General features: G+C 34.5%; 1 protein-coding gene, 1 long non-coding RNA gene and 2 pseudogenes across 4 annotated transcripts; 2 read left to right on the plus strand and 2 right to left on the minus strand.

Annotated features, from left to right (window-relative positions):
• The first annotated feature begins 368 nt into the window (after nt 1–368).
• LOC104740640 (3-ketoacyl-CoA synthase 4 pseudogene) lies at nt 369–2564 on the plus strand (annotated as a pseudogene). Its single transcript, XR_015580941.1, has one exon. The product of XR_015580941.1 is annotated as a 3-ketoacyl-CoA synthase 4 pseudogene (transcript).
• Nucleotides 2565–5562: 2998 nt separating this feature from the next.
• LOC147927964 (uncharacterized) lies at nt 5563–6209 on the minus strand. The gene is made up of 2 exons (XR_015580942.1): nt 6026–6209; nt 5563–5791 (listed from the first exon to the last, which is right to left on the minus strand). It is a non-coding gene; the product is annotated as an uncharacterized LOC147927964 (long non-coding RNA).
• A 956-nt stretch (nt 6210–7165) lies between these two features.
• On the minus strand, nt 7166–10682 carry LOC104740642 (sugar transporter ERD6-like 4). 2 transcript variants are annotated; one of them, XM_010461314.3, is made up of 17 exons: nt 10126–10682; nt 9927–9989; nt 9732–9821; nt 9566–9625; nt 9413–9478; nt 9258–9323; nt 9087–9162; nt 8913–8977; nt 8735–8827; nt 8547–8627; nt 8379–8463; nt 8234–8280; nt 8097–8159; nt 7952–8011; nt 7801–7866; nt 7658–7717; nt 7166–7587 (listed from the first exon to the last, which is right to left on the minus strand). In XM_010461314.3, exons 1-17 carry the CDS (start codon nt 10318–10320, stop codon nt 7360–7362), a joined length of 1464 nt encoding a protein of 487 aa, XP_010459616.1. In that variant the 5' UTR covers nt 10321–10682; the 3' UTR covers nt 7166–7359. The 2 variants fall into 2 exon arrangements, with proteins under 2 accessions (XP_010459616.1, XP_087341060.1); XM_087484934.1 differs by having other exon boundaries at nt 10081–10652.
• Nucleotides 10683–12841: 2159 nt separating this feature from the next.
• LOC104740643 (kelch repeat-containing protein At1g19470 pseudogene) lies at nt 12842–14187 on the plus strand (annotated as a pseudogene).
• The last annotated feature ends 371 nt before the right edge of the window (nt 14188–14558 follow it).

The raw sequence follows: 14558 nt of genomic DNA on the forward strand, positions 1-14558 counted from the left end.
TATGAACTAATAATGCATGGTGAAAGCCCCTTGGCCCAGTGGTTGGCCTAGGGTTCATTAATGTTTCTATACCAGGATATTTGGGGTTCGAATCCCGGATAATACGATTTATTAATTGTGCAGATTAATAGAGACAAATTTACAGACGATCTCCAGTAATGTACAATTATCATCATGAAAGTGAGCATAAAAAAGGAAGGTGACCATCAAAAACAAAAACATGGCGCATCTAATAGAATCAAAGGAACTGTCCATAGTAAAATAATATGTAATTGTTCTCATAATTTACAAAATTAAATAATAAATTCAAAAAAAAAAAAAAAAAATCAATGATGCATCATCACGTTTCCCGGTTCTATCTTGTCTATATTTTGATGAGTGCTTCGTCAAGATTCGTTTCAAAAGAAAGCGTGGACCCCTACCGTCTCCTCCATTACCACCACCACCACCTTTGGTTTCGAACCCTCCAAATAAAACATCTCAATTTCTGGGTCTTTTTTTTTTTGTGTGTTTCCCTCTCCATTTGCCTCGTTTTTAAACCCACCAAAACCCTAGTTTCTGACATTTCTCTATCTGGGTGTTCTCAATTCCAGCTCGTTTTAAAACTCCTGGGTTTTGGTGGGTCTTCGTCAAATTTGTCTCCTTTAACGGTCCCTTTCACTTGCGCATGTATAAAAATCGACGACTGACTTTACAAAAAAATCACCTTTTTCCGTAAAAATCCAGACTTTTTTTTTTCTTTTTAATTTGTTACTGCTTCACAATGGCCGGTGCCGGAGAATCACGAAACACCGGCGGTGGTGGTGGCAGTGGTGATGGTTCGGTTGGGGTACAGATCCGACAAACACGGAGGCTACCAGATTTTCTCCAGAGCGTGAATCTCAAGTATGTGAAATTGGGTTACCATTACCTAATCTCAAATCTCTTGACTCTCTGTTTATTCCCTCTCGCCGTTGTTATCTCCGTCGAAGCCTCTCAGATGAACCCAGAAGATCTCAAACAACTCTGGATCCATCTCCAATACAATCTGGTTAGTATCATCATCTGTTCCGCTGTTCTAGTCTTCGGGTTGACCGTCTATGTCATGACCCGACCTAGACCCGTTTACTTGGTTGACTTCTCCTGTTATCTCCCACCTGATCACCTCAAAGCTCCTTACTCTCGGTTCATGGAGCATTCTAGACTCACCGGAGATTTCGATGACTCTGCTCTCGAGTTCCAACGCAAGATCCTTGAGCGTTCTGGTTTAGGGGAAGACACTTATGTCCCTGAAGCTATGCATCATGTTCCAGCTAGGATTTCGATGGCTGCTGCTAGAGAAGAAGCTGAACAGGTCATGTTTGGTGCTTTAGATAACCTTTTCGCTAACGCTAATGTGAATCCAAAGGATATTGGAATCCTTGTTGTGAATTGTAGTCTCTTTAACCCGACGCCTTCGTTGTCTGCGATGATTGTCAACAAGTATAAGCTTAGAGGTAACATTAGAAGCTACAACCTCGGAGGTATGGGTTGCAGTGCAGGAGTTATTGCGGTGGATCTTGCTAAAGACATGTTGTTGGTACACAGGAACACTTATGCGGTTGTTGTTTCTACTGAGAACATGACTCAGAACTGGTATTTCGGTAACAAGAAATCAATGTTGATACCGAATTGCTTGTTCCGAGTTGGTGGCTCCGCGGTTTTGCTGTCAAACAAGTCGAGAGACAAGAGACGGTCTAAGTACAGGCTTGTGCATGTTGTCAGGACTCACCGTGGGGCAGACGATAAAGCTTTCCGTTGCGTTTATCAAGAACAGGATGATACAGGAAGAACCGGGGTTTCTTTGTCGAAAGACCTAATGGCGATTGCAGGGGAGACTCTCAAAACCAATATCACAACACTAGGTCCTCTTGTTCTACCGATAAGCGAGCAGATCCTCTTCTTTATGACTCTAGTCGTGAAGAAGCTTTTTAACGGTAAAGTTAAACCGTATATCCCGGATTTCAAACTTGCTTTCGAGCATTTCTGTATCCATGCTGGTGGAAGAGCTGTGATCGATGAGTTAGAGAAGAATCTGCAGCTTTCACCTGTTCATGTTGAGGCTTCCAGGATGACGCTTCATCGATTTGGGAACACATCTTCGAGCTCCATTTGGTATGAATTGGCTTACATTGAAGCCAAGGGAAGGATGCGAAGAGGTAACCGTGTATGGCAAATTGCGTTTGGGAGTGGATTTAAATGTAACAGCGCCATTTGGGAAGCGTTAAGGCATGTGAAACCGTCTAACAACAGCCCTTGGGAACATTGTATTGACAAGTATCCGGTAACCTTAAGTTATTAGGCTTAATTTGAGGAACCGGCATTGTAAACTCATTCCATGGTTGTTTTCTTTTTTTTTTTCTTTTTTAAAAAGAGATCCTTAGATTTGATCTCTGACAATGTCAATGTACTTGTTGTTTTGTTTATGTGTGTTGGAAGATTTTGTGATGTTTCAGTTACATTTTCTTGAGCTCATGTTTTCAGATCTTAGATGTATAATGCAATATAAAATTATGGTTATCAAATAAAATAAACCGATAAGCAAAGGAGTTTTGTAGTATAAATTTGTTTTTGTCCAGCTTTGTGCCTTGTCGTTTTTAATGAATGGTCACTATCGTTGTGCTAACAGATATTCACACTCGTGTTAAATGGTGTGATTGTGTGAAGATGTGACCCGTTACAGCGTCACTACAAAACCATTTTTTTATACTACTGTCGTAACGTTCTTGTAACGCATAATTTCGTTACTTTGTTAAATTATTTTCCAAGTTTATTTACTTTCTTTTGGAAGAAAAGTGACCTACCTTTAGTTTGTTTACTTGGGTTCCAAATTTATTTTAAATGAGTGGTCAAATTGGACCGTCGAACATGCCAAAAATTTTGTTTAAACAAATGATTTTAAAAGTTTTATTATATTATTTTAGATTGCTTACAAAACTATACTCCTAGAGTCAACTGCAAAATTGATTACCTTTTTTTCTCTCTCCAACATTTGTCATTTTCTCCCAATTAAATCTTTATGTGTTTATTGTATTCACAAAAATGCTATTATTTCTAATTTATTTGAATTTCTTGCGAAAATGTTTATTACATCCATATCCTCATCTTTTTCTTTTATTTACGGTTGTGTCACCACCATCAATTTTCCAACAACCATGAACAACCAAATTTGAAGCTTTTAATGTTTCAACAACCTGAATTCGTGAGCTTAAATAACATCCAATGCTATGAGAACTTAATTTCTTCCATCTCCTCTCTATTTTAATCCAGGAAAATTTGCAAGTGTGTTCATCTTGTTATATGTCATGATTTTTGGATAGTGATTAAATTGGTGTTAGGTTTCTTCTTTGGTAACTAAAGAAGACGTCTTCGGCTGCTTGACATTGCGAAACAACCACCCATAAGGTTATTTTCTGGTAGATTCGTGATTTTTCTTGATTTTTTGCGAAATTAGACTTCATTTGTTAGTCTAACCGTCAAAATATCATGTAAAGTCTACTATGTGGTTAGTTTTGCAATTAAAAATTTATCGAGTTTCGAGCCCGTAGACTGAAATTTCAGTCTCCTTAATTTCATTTGAAAACAAAAAAATATGATTCAGACTGCATTATAATATTTCCGTCAGATACTTCGTTTGCAGTATACTAAGGTGTATTTTTGCAATTGACCAAATTCTTGACTTTTTAGTGATGACTACGAGACTAAGTCTTCTTATGATAATAAAAGAGTAGACTTCTATAGTGACTATTTTTGGGGTTGACCAAAATATTTAAGCATTGACCGTAATATTATTGATAAAAAATTAATTAGTTGACTGCAAAAGAAGTTTACTAATTAAAAAATTAAAATGTTGGTCAACACCAAAAATGACCATGGCAGACTGCAAACGAAGTCAATATTCCTGAAGACTTCGTATGTAGTCTACTTGGCGAAAGTCAAACTTGGTCAATTACAAAACTAACCACAACGAAGTTTACTTTTTCTAGTTAACGGATATATGAAGTCTACTTGTTAGCTAGAAGTCTACTACAAAATCAATGGTTTGGTCAATTGCAAAAATAACCAGAGTAGATTGTAATCGAAGTTAACTTGTTGAAACTTTCTAAGAAGTCTACTCTGTTCTATGTTTTTAATTGCAAAACTGACCAAAAAATTAACAAAGGAAGACAACAAAAGTCAACTATCCTAGTAGACTTAAGCTGGTGTCTGCTTTATTAAATTGTAATTGCAAAAATAGACCACACAAAATAGATTTCAAGGGAAGTATCTTCATAGAGGCTAGTTTATGTCTACAAGGTTGACATCAACATGAAGTCTTCATAATTTGAAAACCGATTTATTGCAAATTGGTAAATAATTTTAAAGATTTTCTTGTTGTATTCTTTGATATATGATATGTATTTGCCTCTGTATGTTTTTGAAATGATTATATATTATACATATGGAAAAATCAAGTTATTGGTTTTCTTAGGCAGTTAGGTCATTAACTTAGACTTATTTTGGAAGTCAACGTGTGGGAGTTCTGTGTGAAGTCTGTATAATTGAAAAAGTCTTTAATTGAAAATATAAAAAGATTTTTTTTGATTTTTTAGTTCGAAGATGAAGCGGCAGGGTTGAAGAATACAGAGTTCGGCGAGATATGGTACAAATTATAATAATTATAATAATCCTGGTTTTAGAAAACCAATTCCGGTTTATTTGTAATGATTATGTCGACGACTTCTCTGGCAGACTTCTGCACGGGAAACTGAACCGTCTGCAAATCAATCAAATCAATTTAATATTTGTAATGATTATGCTGAATACTTATCCTAAAGACTTCTTCTAAGAATATAGAATTCTACAATTATAAGTATGAAATGAAGTGAGATATAAATTTTTTAAGAATTGACCAACTGTGAATGATTTCAATCTCCAACACTACAATGAAGGGTATTCTTAGCTATTAGTTGTTACACTAAATCTTATTGAAATTACAAATTTCTAGGATTTTTTTTTTCAGTTTTTGGATAATTTGACAAATTAGAAGAGAAACCTGCCATAATTTTATAAAAATTATATTTTTTATTATCTCGACGACTTCTCTGGTAGACTTCTGCACGGGAAACTGAACTGTCTGCAAATCAATCAAATCAATTTAATATTTGTAATGATTATGCTGAAGACTTATCCGAAAGACTTCTTCTAAGAATATAGAATTCTACAATTATAAGTATGAAATGAAGTGATATATAAATTTTTTAAGAATTACCCAACTGTGAATGATTTCAGTCTCCAACACTACAATGAAGGGTATTCTTAGCTATTAGTTGTTACACTAAATCTTATTGAAATTACAAATTTCTAGGATTTTTTTTCAGTTTTTGGAAGAGAAACCTGCCATAATTTTATAAAAATTATATTTTTTATTATGTCGACGACTTTTTTGGTAGACTTCTGCACGGAAAGCTGAACCGTCTGCAAATCAATCAATCAATTTAATATTTGTAATGATTATGCTGAAGATTTATCTGGAAGACTTCTTCCTGGAAAACTAAACCGTACTTTAAACTACAAATCTCAATTTTTATTTAAAAAATACCAAAATAATTTATTATAATTATTAAATTAATAATAAAATAAAAAAAAAATCAAAATCTCAATTATTTACAAACATATTCTGGGTAATTCTCTTCCACCGTCACTACTCCACCGCCCCATCTTCTGTTTAATCTTCTCCATCGGCTGTAAAATTCTCGGCCTCCACCATCTCCTGCTTAATCTTCTCCTTTGCCTGTAAAATTAAAGACAAGAACAAGCTTTGGTAAAAAATCTGACTTCAAACAATTAAATCATAAAAATTGAAATAAAAGTTGAGATCAAACTCGAAAAAGAAAGAACTAAACTTTTTCCAACAGATTACCCAATAATAATTCTCAGATCCAAATAAGAAAATACATGTAAAACCCAAATTCAACCAACATAAAACTAAAAACCTAGATTTGGTAGGTAGATATGAAAACAAAACCTTTGGGATTAGATTTGAATATGAATGAATGTCAGATCTGGAGGGAGATTCGTAGAGTCACATTTGCAGAACTTCTTCAATAAAAAAATAAGAGAGAAAAAAGAGGATATATTGGAGTTTTAGATCTACTTTTTTTTTTTTGGAGAGCCAAGATATATTTGAGAGAGGGGCAAGTAAAATAAAAGAGAATCTAGGGTTTTCATATTTATCTTTGTAACCACGAAATATTTGTGGGTATATGTAGCTGAATTTTTGAGAGCAACAATATTAGAATTTTTTAGAGAGAAATTTTGGAGAGAGAGAGATCACATAAAAAATTAGGGTTGACTTAGAGAGAGAAGTATATATATGGTTAAATTAAATTATCCGGTTAGGTTAAAATCAAAGAATCAATACGTATTCGGTTAGGTTCAGCTATCGGTTTGGTTAAATTATCGGTAAAATTAAGATAATATAATATTAACGGTTGATGGCATAACAAGTCAACCACCAATAATCTGCAGAGAAGTCTACTTAAGCAAACCCTAAATCAAATAATTTTTGCCTAATCAACCTTTTCTTGTTTAATTTGACTCGTTTATATGTAAATTTATTTTATTTTAATGCATGAAGTCTATGTGGTTATTATTTGATCAATAGTTTTATCAAATTATTTTTTATAATTTTTTTAATTAAAATTTAAATTATAATTAGGGAGTAGACGTCTTTTTATATCTTCTTGTTGACATCAATTTATAATTCTTCTTAAAGAAATCTATTGCAGACTTCCTCGGGTTACATTTGTCATTTCGGCTTCTGTTTTTTGTGTGGTCGTAAGGGAGTGATAATTTCAACATCCTTAATAGTTATGTTTCTCGAAAATCAAATATGGAGTCTACGATTTCATTCAAATGCAAATAAAGGTACAAAAAATGCAATTGTCCCTATTATTTTCTTGTTTTTCAAATCGACCGCCGTTTGCATTGGAAATAAGTCCCTTCACGTTCGCCAAACAGCAAAATAAGCTTATCACATGGTATGGTAGGTTTCTCATTTGGATCTATACCATCAAAAATTGCTTTTTCTGATTTGTCTTTCTCTATTAACTTAATTTTAGATATTGTTGAATATATTGCTGTTAATCTTTACGAATCCGAAAAATTACACCAAAATAATCATATTTATAGTAAAATAATATGCTTGTACAAGATAAACAAATTATAATGAATGTCCAAAAGGAGGACATTGAACAAAGCAAGAAAATACAAACACAGAGGAGGACAAAAGAATGATCTGTAATGGAGAAAGCAAAAGTGAAAAATTGTGTATTCTCTTTTTCTTTTTTCTTGTTTTGATCATCTGAACAAAGCTTGAATCTCTTCAAGCGTTTTGCCTTTAGTCTCAGGAACCCAAAGACTCACAAAGACCACTGTGAATCCACAAACCAAAGCGTAGAGAGTGAAAGTTCCTCCACTGCTCCAAGCTAAGAGCATATTTGCAGTCATTGTGACTAACCATGACACGAACCAGTTTGCCAAAGTTGCTATACTTCCGGCTAAACCCTTTATATTGACTGGAAGAATCTGTTTTGGACAAAATTAAGCGATTAGACGTTTACTCTGGCACTAAGTAACAATTTTTAATATCCAGTACCTCAGACATAATCAACCATGGAATTGGTCCCATTCCTAAAGAGCAAGCAATAACCATAGCCTGTAAAGAACTCAGTAAGATTTAGCACACATACCACAATTAAGTATGTTTCGTTGTGTGAATGTATAAAACGAACAACTTACCACAACTCCAACTACTGAAACCATGCTTAGAATGTTGTACATATGGGAATCAGGTGACACATATTCCTAACAAGATATTAAGTAAACTCATTAAAATGAAACTCGACATTGTAGAAAGTACAAGTATAGATGTCAAAAGTTAAAATGCTACCTTAAGGAAAAATGCGACTGCCACAATGACAAGGCTTATGGTCATTCCGATAGAAGAGATCTGCATTTCAGAGGAAAACGATGATACTACGTATGCATATTCAGACTTTTGTAAGATGTACATACGAGTCTCAAATATTCCTCACCATGAGCAGAAGTCGACGACCTGATTTATCTACCAACCATGTCGCTACTGCAGTCGCCACTACCTGGTTTAGAATGAACCAATGGTTAAAACAATCGAATCTCATGTCTCCTAGATTAAATCATTGAAATTATATACCTGAACAGCGCCAACTCCAAATGTTGCCGCATTACTTGATGTCACCCCTAAGTGAATAATAATTGGAAAGCATGATAAGAAATCTGTTTATTCTGTCTTAGGACTTAGGAGCATTCCAAGAATAAAAATAAAAATATGGCTCTACCTGCAGATTCAAAAATTGTGCTTGAATAGAATAAGACGCCATTAATTCCTCCAAGTTGTTGAAGTACAAGGAGCCCTATACCAACCTGTAACACGGATTATACAAAACCTGTGAGATTCTTTCATGTGTAGACAAAAATTAGTTTCAGAGGTAAGAGACTAATTGTACCATTAGTGGGAAATAGTATCTCCTGCGCTTGAGGTCTACAAACCGAATTGCAGAACGTTTGCTAGATGATGCCACAGATCTCTGCATAGTGCATAAATGGAAATTTCACAAAAGACATAACATTTAAAAATAATCTTGATCTCACAAACCAGTATCATCAAATCAAAGCATTTTTCAGTAGTCAGTACCTTGATTTCATTAACCTCAACAGTAATATCGGTATCAAATCCACGAAGAACTTGCAATGAAGTTTCGAAATCATCTGTCAAACCCATCTTTGCCTACAATTACGAAAGCAAAACCCTTGAGGATAACTAATAATGCAACAAACTCAACAATATAAGTTAGTTGGTTCTAAAGGCATACCAACCACCGAGGAGATTCAGGAATGAAGAAAAGACCAGGTATCAACAATGTACACGGCAATACTCCTAAACGTAAAGAAGACAAACAAGAAAGTGATTATTAGACTGTATTGATAACTTTTTAAAAATCTTCTATAGTTTCTCCCAAGCCAAGTCGAAATGTTATGAGAGTTACCCAAAACTGCAAGAATTCTCCATGGAACAAAGAGACCGAGTAAATAAGCCAACATTATCCCAATTGTTACAGAAAGCTACAGAACACCAAAGTATTAATGTTTTGATGTTAATATAAGAATCAGCTCATAAAATGCAGAAAGAATAGTGAAGCTAATGAAACATGACAAACCTGGTTAACTGAACCTAAGGCTCCTCTCATGTTCTGTGGAGCAATCTCGGCTATATACACAGGCACCTAAAACCGCGATTCCAAGTTGTGTAAATTATATCTATACTCAAAATAAACATTTCTGAAACAAAAGAACTGATTGAATCTAGTATTACCGTATAAGAGATAACCCCAACACCGAAACCTTCTAACAATCTTCCCATGTAAAGAAAAGAAGTATCCTAGAGAAAAACCAAGAAGAACGACTTAGTAAGTAGTTAGAGAGATAGGCCAATGATATCAGAAACTTGAGAACATCAAATACTCACTTTGGCGAAAGATATAGACAGCCATCCAATAATATTGGGAATTGCAGCAATCATCAGAGACTGCAAAGAAGGAAAAAAAACAACAGCAAATAAGATATAACAAGAAAGAAGATGTTACTATGACAAAATAAGAACAGATAAAGATCAAAAAACAAACTATTATTACCCCTTTACGTCCGATGTATTCAGCAATCTGACCACTTGCAATAGCTCCAACCATAGCACCCACATTGGATAGAGACCCGAACACAGAGTACTAAAACATCAAAGATGAAACTTAAAAGTCAGAAATTTTTTGAACAAAGAGTTTTTAAAAAGAAAGAAACAGAACAGTTGGTTAATAAAGATGGGGCCTTTATACCTCAGATACAGTTAAACCAAGATCCTTAGTAATGGCAGCTTGAGTTGGAGAGGAATAACCACACTGAAAACACAAAACATAAATCAAAGATCAGAACTTTATCATTTTCTTAGTCAAATTAAACAAAAGCAGAAAGAAAAAAGAAAAAAATCACATTTTCTCAGTTCCATTATTGAGATTTTTGTGTTGATGTTCTTACAGTGAAACCGAATTGAATAGGACCAAGAGCAACAATCAAAACACAAGCTAGGACAGAGATAGAGCTGTCTCGAATGACTTGAGACGATTCCAACATACTAGATTGTCTCGAACCCATCCGATACCAACTTCCCGTGTGTAAGAAGGGTCGCCGAAGATCATTTCTACCCTCTTCCGTCTCTTCCCTAAAACTCATCTCTTAAATCTCTAAAATTCTACAAAAAAAAAACAATCGTAATCTCTAGAGAAAGATGCAAAAGGAAAAGGGTCGAGAGAAAAAATGCCGATCCTAAACTGGAAAGTGCAGATATGAAATTTTTAGAAAACGAGATTTTGATTCAGGGGAATATAATGAAGAAAGCTGGGATGAAATTGAAGACGATGTAGACTGTTTTGTTTTGTTTGGTTGTTTTTTTTAAATTCTTCTTCGATGGTTTGTATTTGGAGCCTATGCGTGGAGAGACGCAGACTGTTTCATAGTTTTCCACCTCAGACGCATCTCCTCCTAATAATAATATCATCAGATTTATAGAATTCGTAAGGATGGATCTCTATTTTATTTTTTTTTGCCTCTCGACAAAAAAATATCTAATTTAATAATATTGTTTTACTACTACTAGTATAAAAGTCTATAAGATATAATTTACTACTAGTATAAAATTTTTGTCTGGTCGCTTTGGAGTTATTATTGATTTCTTTTGTATAGATTTTTGTTTGTTTTTGTTTTTTTAATCATTTCACCATGTTCACATAATCACATCTACGAGCACTACACTAATGGCTTTGATTTATTTATCTTCTAGGCTTCTTCTACATACTTCTAATATAATAAGCTTTTAAGAAGAAAATTGTATTATTTTTAATAAGCTTTTAGATGTTATATAAATATCAGTAATTGTGTTTTAAAAATGACTTTTTTTTTGTTTGTTTAGGTAAACAGTCTACTTCGAACATATATATTTTTCTTAGATAATTATAATTAGAGTTTCGCATATGTATTGCAATATTATGAGTCCACTAGATATTATTTATGTTTAGTAGAATCGCATTACCATTTGAATTCAAACAGAAAAAATACATATGTTGTTGAACACCAACAAATTTTGGAATAATGATATATCGTGGTGGAAAATTTAGCTAAAAACTTAAGTACAGCAAAAAATAATAAGAAAATTATTACTATTGTGAAAAAAACTTATTTACTGTTATGTGTTTTTCTATTTCGTATCAGAGTAAAACTAAAATAGAAATATAATGCTCGAATCAGGCCTCAACTTTATAACATTTCCTCTAGCTATCTCGTTGATATTGATGTCGATAGGTCATAAATATGCAAGTGACATTAAATTATTAAATAAGTTCGAATAATGATATTTGTTTTCTAGTAAATGAAAAATACATGGATGTCAGTATTTTTTTTCAAGTACTTTAGATTACACAAATAATTGTTTAGACACGCAACATTGTTTACATATTAAAAATATTTAAAATCTTGGAAAAACGAAATATTATTTCAGAGTTTCAAAAAATAAAAAAATAGTGGCAAAAATAGCTAAAACCATGACGACAAAATTTGTTCCCACATATACCTTTAGAATTTAGATATACAAATTTTCTTATACATAACATTGAATTTTTGTTTTTTTTTTATGTTAAATATGAGTACTCTGCAAATTGAATCTATCTTACATAAGTTGTTAATAATTAACGTCGGCAGCTATGCTATATTTGCCTTGAGAACATCAACATGCATGATTGAGGTCACGAAATCTCATAAGTTTAGAAAACTTCTAAATCGAGATAAAGCTAAGGTCGATGAGACCACGACAAAAAAAAAAGCCAGTAGATATCACACCAAACACGTCTTATTGGGGATATGATTCATAGGCTCTGATTCATCCATCGCTCAATATTTAACGTATACTAATAATATTCTTGTTGACCCAACGATGTAGATTCGTATAATTTATCACTGTTCTGTGTCTTTTGTCTCCTTCCTCGTCTCTCACGTGTAAGTGCTTATGTTCTTTCATCTTTTGCAACCGTTTCCGGATCCCGACGTATGCTTTTCTCTTCCATTGTCCCCACTTTGCTTAGTTGGTCTTATGCTTTTATTTCTGTTTTAAACTCTGTTTTTTTTTCCATATTTTATTGGTATATTTATTGGGTTTATTATCTGTAAGTAACACGATTTTCACCTATAACGAGTACATGCAACACGCCAACACGATTCTACTTGTACATACATGTCACATTTATCTTCATTATCCTCGACAGAGATCTATCGTCTATCGAATATAGTTAACACAAATTTATACATAAAATGAAATGATTAAAATATTTGGATCAAATGATTTTATTTTCTGTTTTATTCATGAAAAGGGTTTTTGTAATTCGCCATATTAGTTGATCTAATAAATTTATTAGTGCCATAATTAATCGTTTTTATAAGAATTTGACTGTAGCATGTAAATTGTTATAAATAAATATATAAAGAAAAACTAAATGTAGGCCTAACTTGAAATATATACTAAAACAGAATTTGGGCTTTTAAAACGGTCCAGCGGTGTTGGCTTGAAAGGCCCACATGATTTATGTTGAAGCATAATCCACACTATATATGGCTGGCTATAAATACTCGAAGAGCTATTCAAAAAATCGAACTAGACTCTGTTTCCATTAATTCTCACCGTTGACTTCACACACACGGCACGACGATGGTTAACATCTCTGAAATTTCCGACGACTCTAATGACGGCGGCGATCCAAACAAGAAACCAGAAGAACTCGACAAGAAACCAAAAGAAGAAGCAGTTTTAAGAAGTACAAGAAACGAGAACCGAAACAAGAAGCCGGAGGAAGAAGACGTAGAAGAAGAAGAAGACGTAGCAGAAGAAAAAGAAGAAGAAGAAGAGAGACGTTCGACATCTTTCCCACTTCCAAACGATGTCACTGAAGCTCTCGTCGCACTCATCCGGAGATGTGATTACCCAAGTCTCTCTTCCGTCTCCCGTTACTTTTCCGGTTTGATCGCTTCGTCAAGTCTCTACGAAACGCGTGCGCGCCTCGGTCTTTCCGAAACGTTTCTTTATGCATCCATCCGATACAGTACTACTAATGATCTCCAAAGCTGGCATATTCTGCATCGAAACAAGGCTTCTTCTTTACGACTGACCAAACTCGGTTCGCTTCCACCCGTGCCTTGGGGAGCTTCTGTCGTCACTATCGGTTTAGAGATGTATGTGATCGGTGGAATCATCGACCTAACACGCTCGAAGGTTATGAATGTCATCGATTGCAGAACTCACAAGTGTCGCTCGCTCCCTCCAATGAGAAGAGGTCGTAACAAGGCAGCCGCCGGAGTAATTGACGGGAAGATTTACGTAATCGGAGGTTTCAGGAAGCGATGTCCATTGGAGTCGGAATGGATCGAAGTGTTCGATCTTGAGAAACAGATTTGGGAATCTTTGCCTGGTCCGTACCCTGAATCTAGTACGTCTAGCCAGTTTAGGACATATGTTGTGATGGAAGACAAGATTTACATTTTGGATTATAAAGGTTGTTTGGTCTACGAACCAAAAAGAAGAAGAGGTGATGAATGGGACGCATCTGCCGTCGGTGCTGCACATCCAATAAAGAATATGTGGAAAGAGTCATTTGCTGTGCAATGTGTGGTAGATGATATGCTGTATACAGTTGATCGTCGGTGTACTCTTGGACATCCAATAGTCGTATATGATCCAAAGGAGAAGACTTGGAGACCTGTGAAAGGTGAATCTTTGAGGAGGCTACCAAATTATATCGTCCATCCTGCTTCTGAAATGGCGAATTTTGGTGGAAAGTTGGCGATTTTGGGCAGTAAGAGGAGCTATGTTCATGGTGATTGCATTGGCAGGGAAAAAGGTATTTGGTGCGCAATGATCGTGTTGGAAAAACGTGAAGGAGGTGAGATTTGGGGGAATGTGGAATCACTCGACTGTGTGCTTGGAGGCATTAACCATCTCACGGTTCGGCTTTGTCGAACTCTTACCATTTGATGATGATACCTACATGGGATGGTCTCTTGCAGCTATATGTTTCTGTGATTTGAATATGGACTCTCTTAATGTTTCTTTCTTAATGTTTTTTTCAAGCCTTTTCTTTAGCCTCAAGGCTTAGTTGTCTTTTTGGTGATCTTGTTGCAATTTAAGGATCTTCATTACATCTAAACCGTCTAAGCAGTTTGTTGATCTGAGAGCAAATATGAAGAGTAACTCGTCCTTCTATTAACGTCTCTGTGCAGGATAAATAAGTTAATAACACTCTTACACATAATTGTTATATAGCCTTGAGTAGATAAGCAGTAAAAAGAGTACAGGCTAGCTGCATTATACAATATTTTCACCAAAACTTGTTGAATGCATCTTTGTTTACAACTACAGATATATATATATA

Source organism: Camelina sativa, chromosome 14 (genome assembly GCF_030686135.1).
Source record: "Camelina sativa cultivar CO46 ecotype springtype chromosome 14, ASM3068613v1".
NCBI lineage: Eukaryota > Viridiplantae > Streptophyta > Magnoliopsida > Brassicales > Brassicaceae > Camelina > Camelina sativa.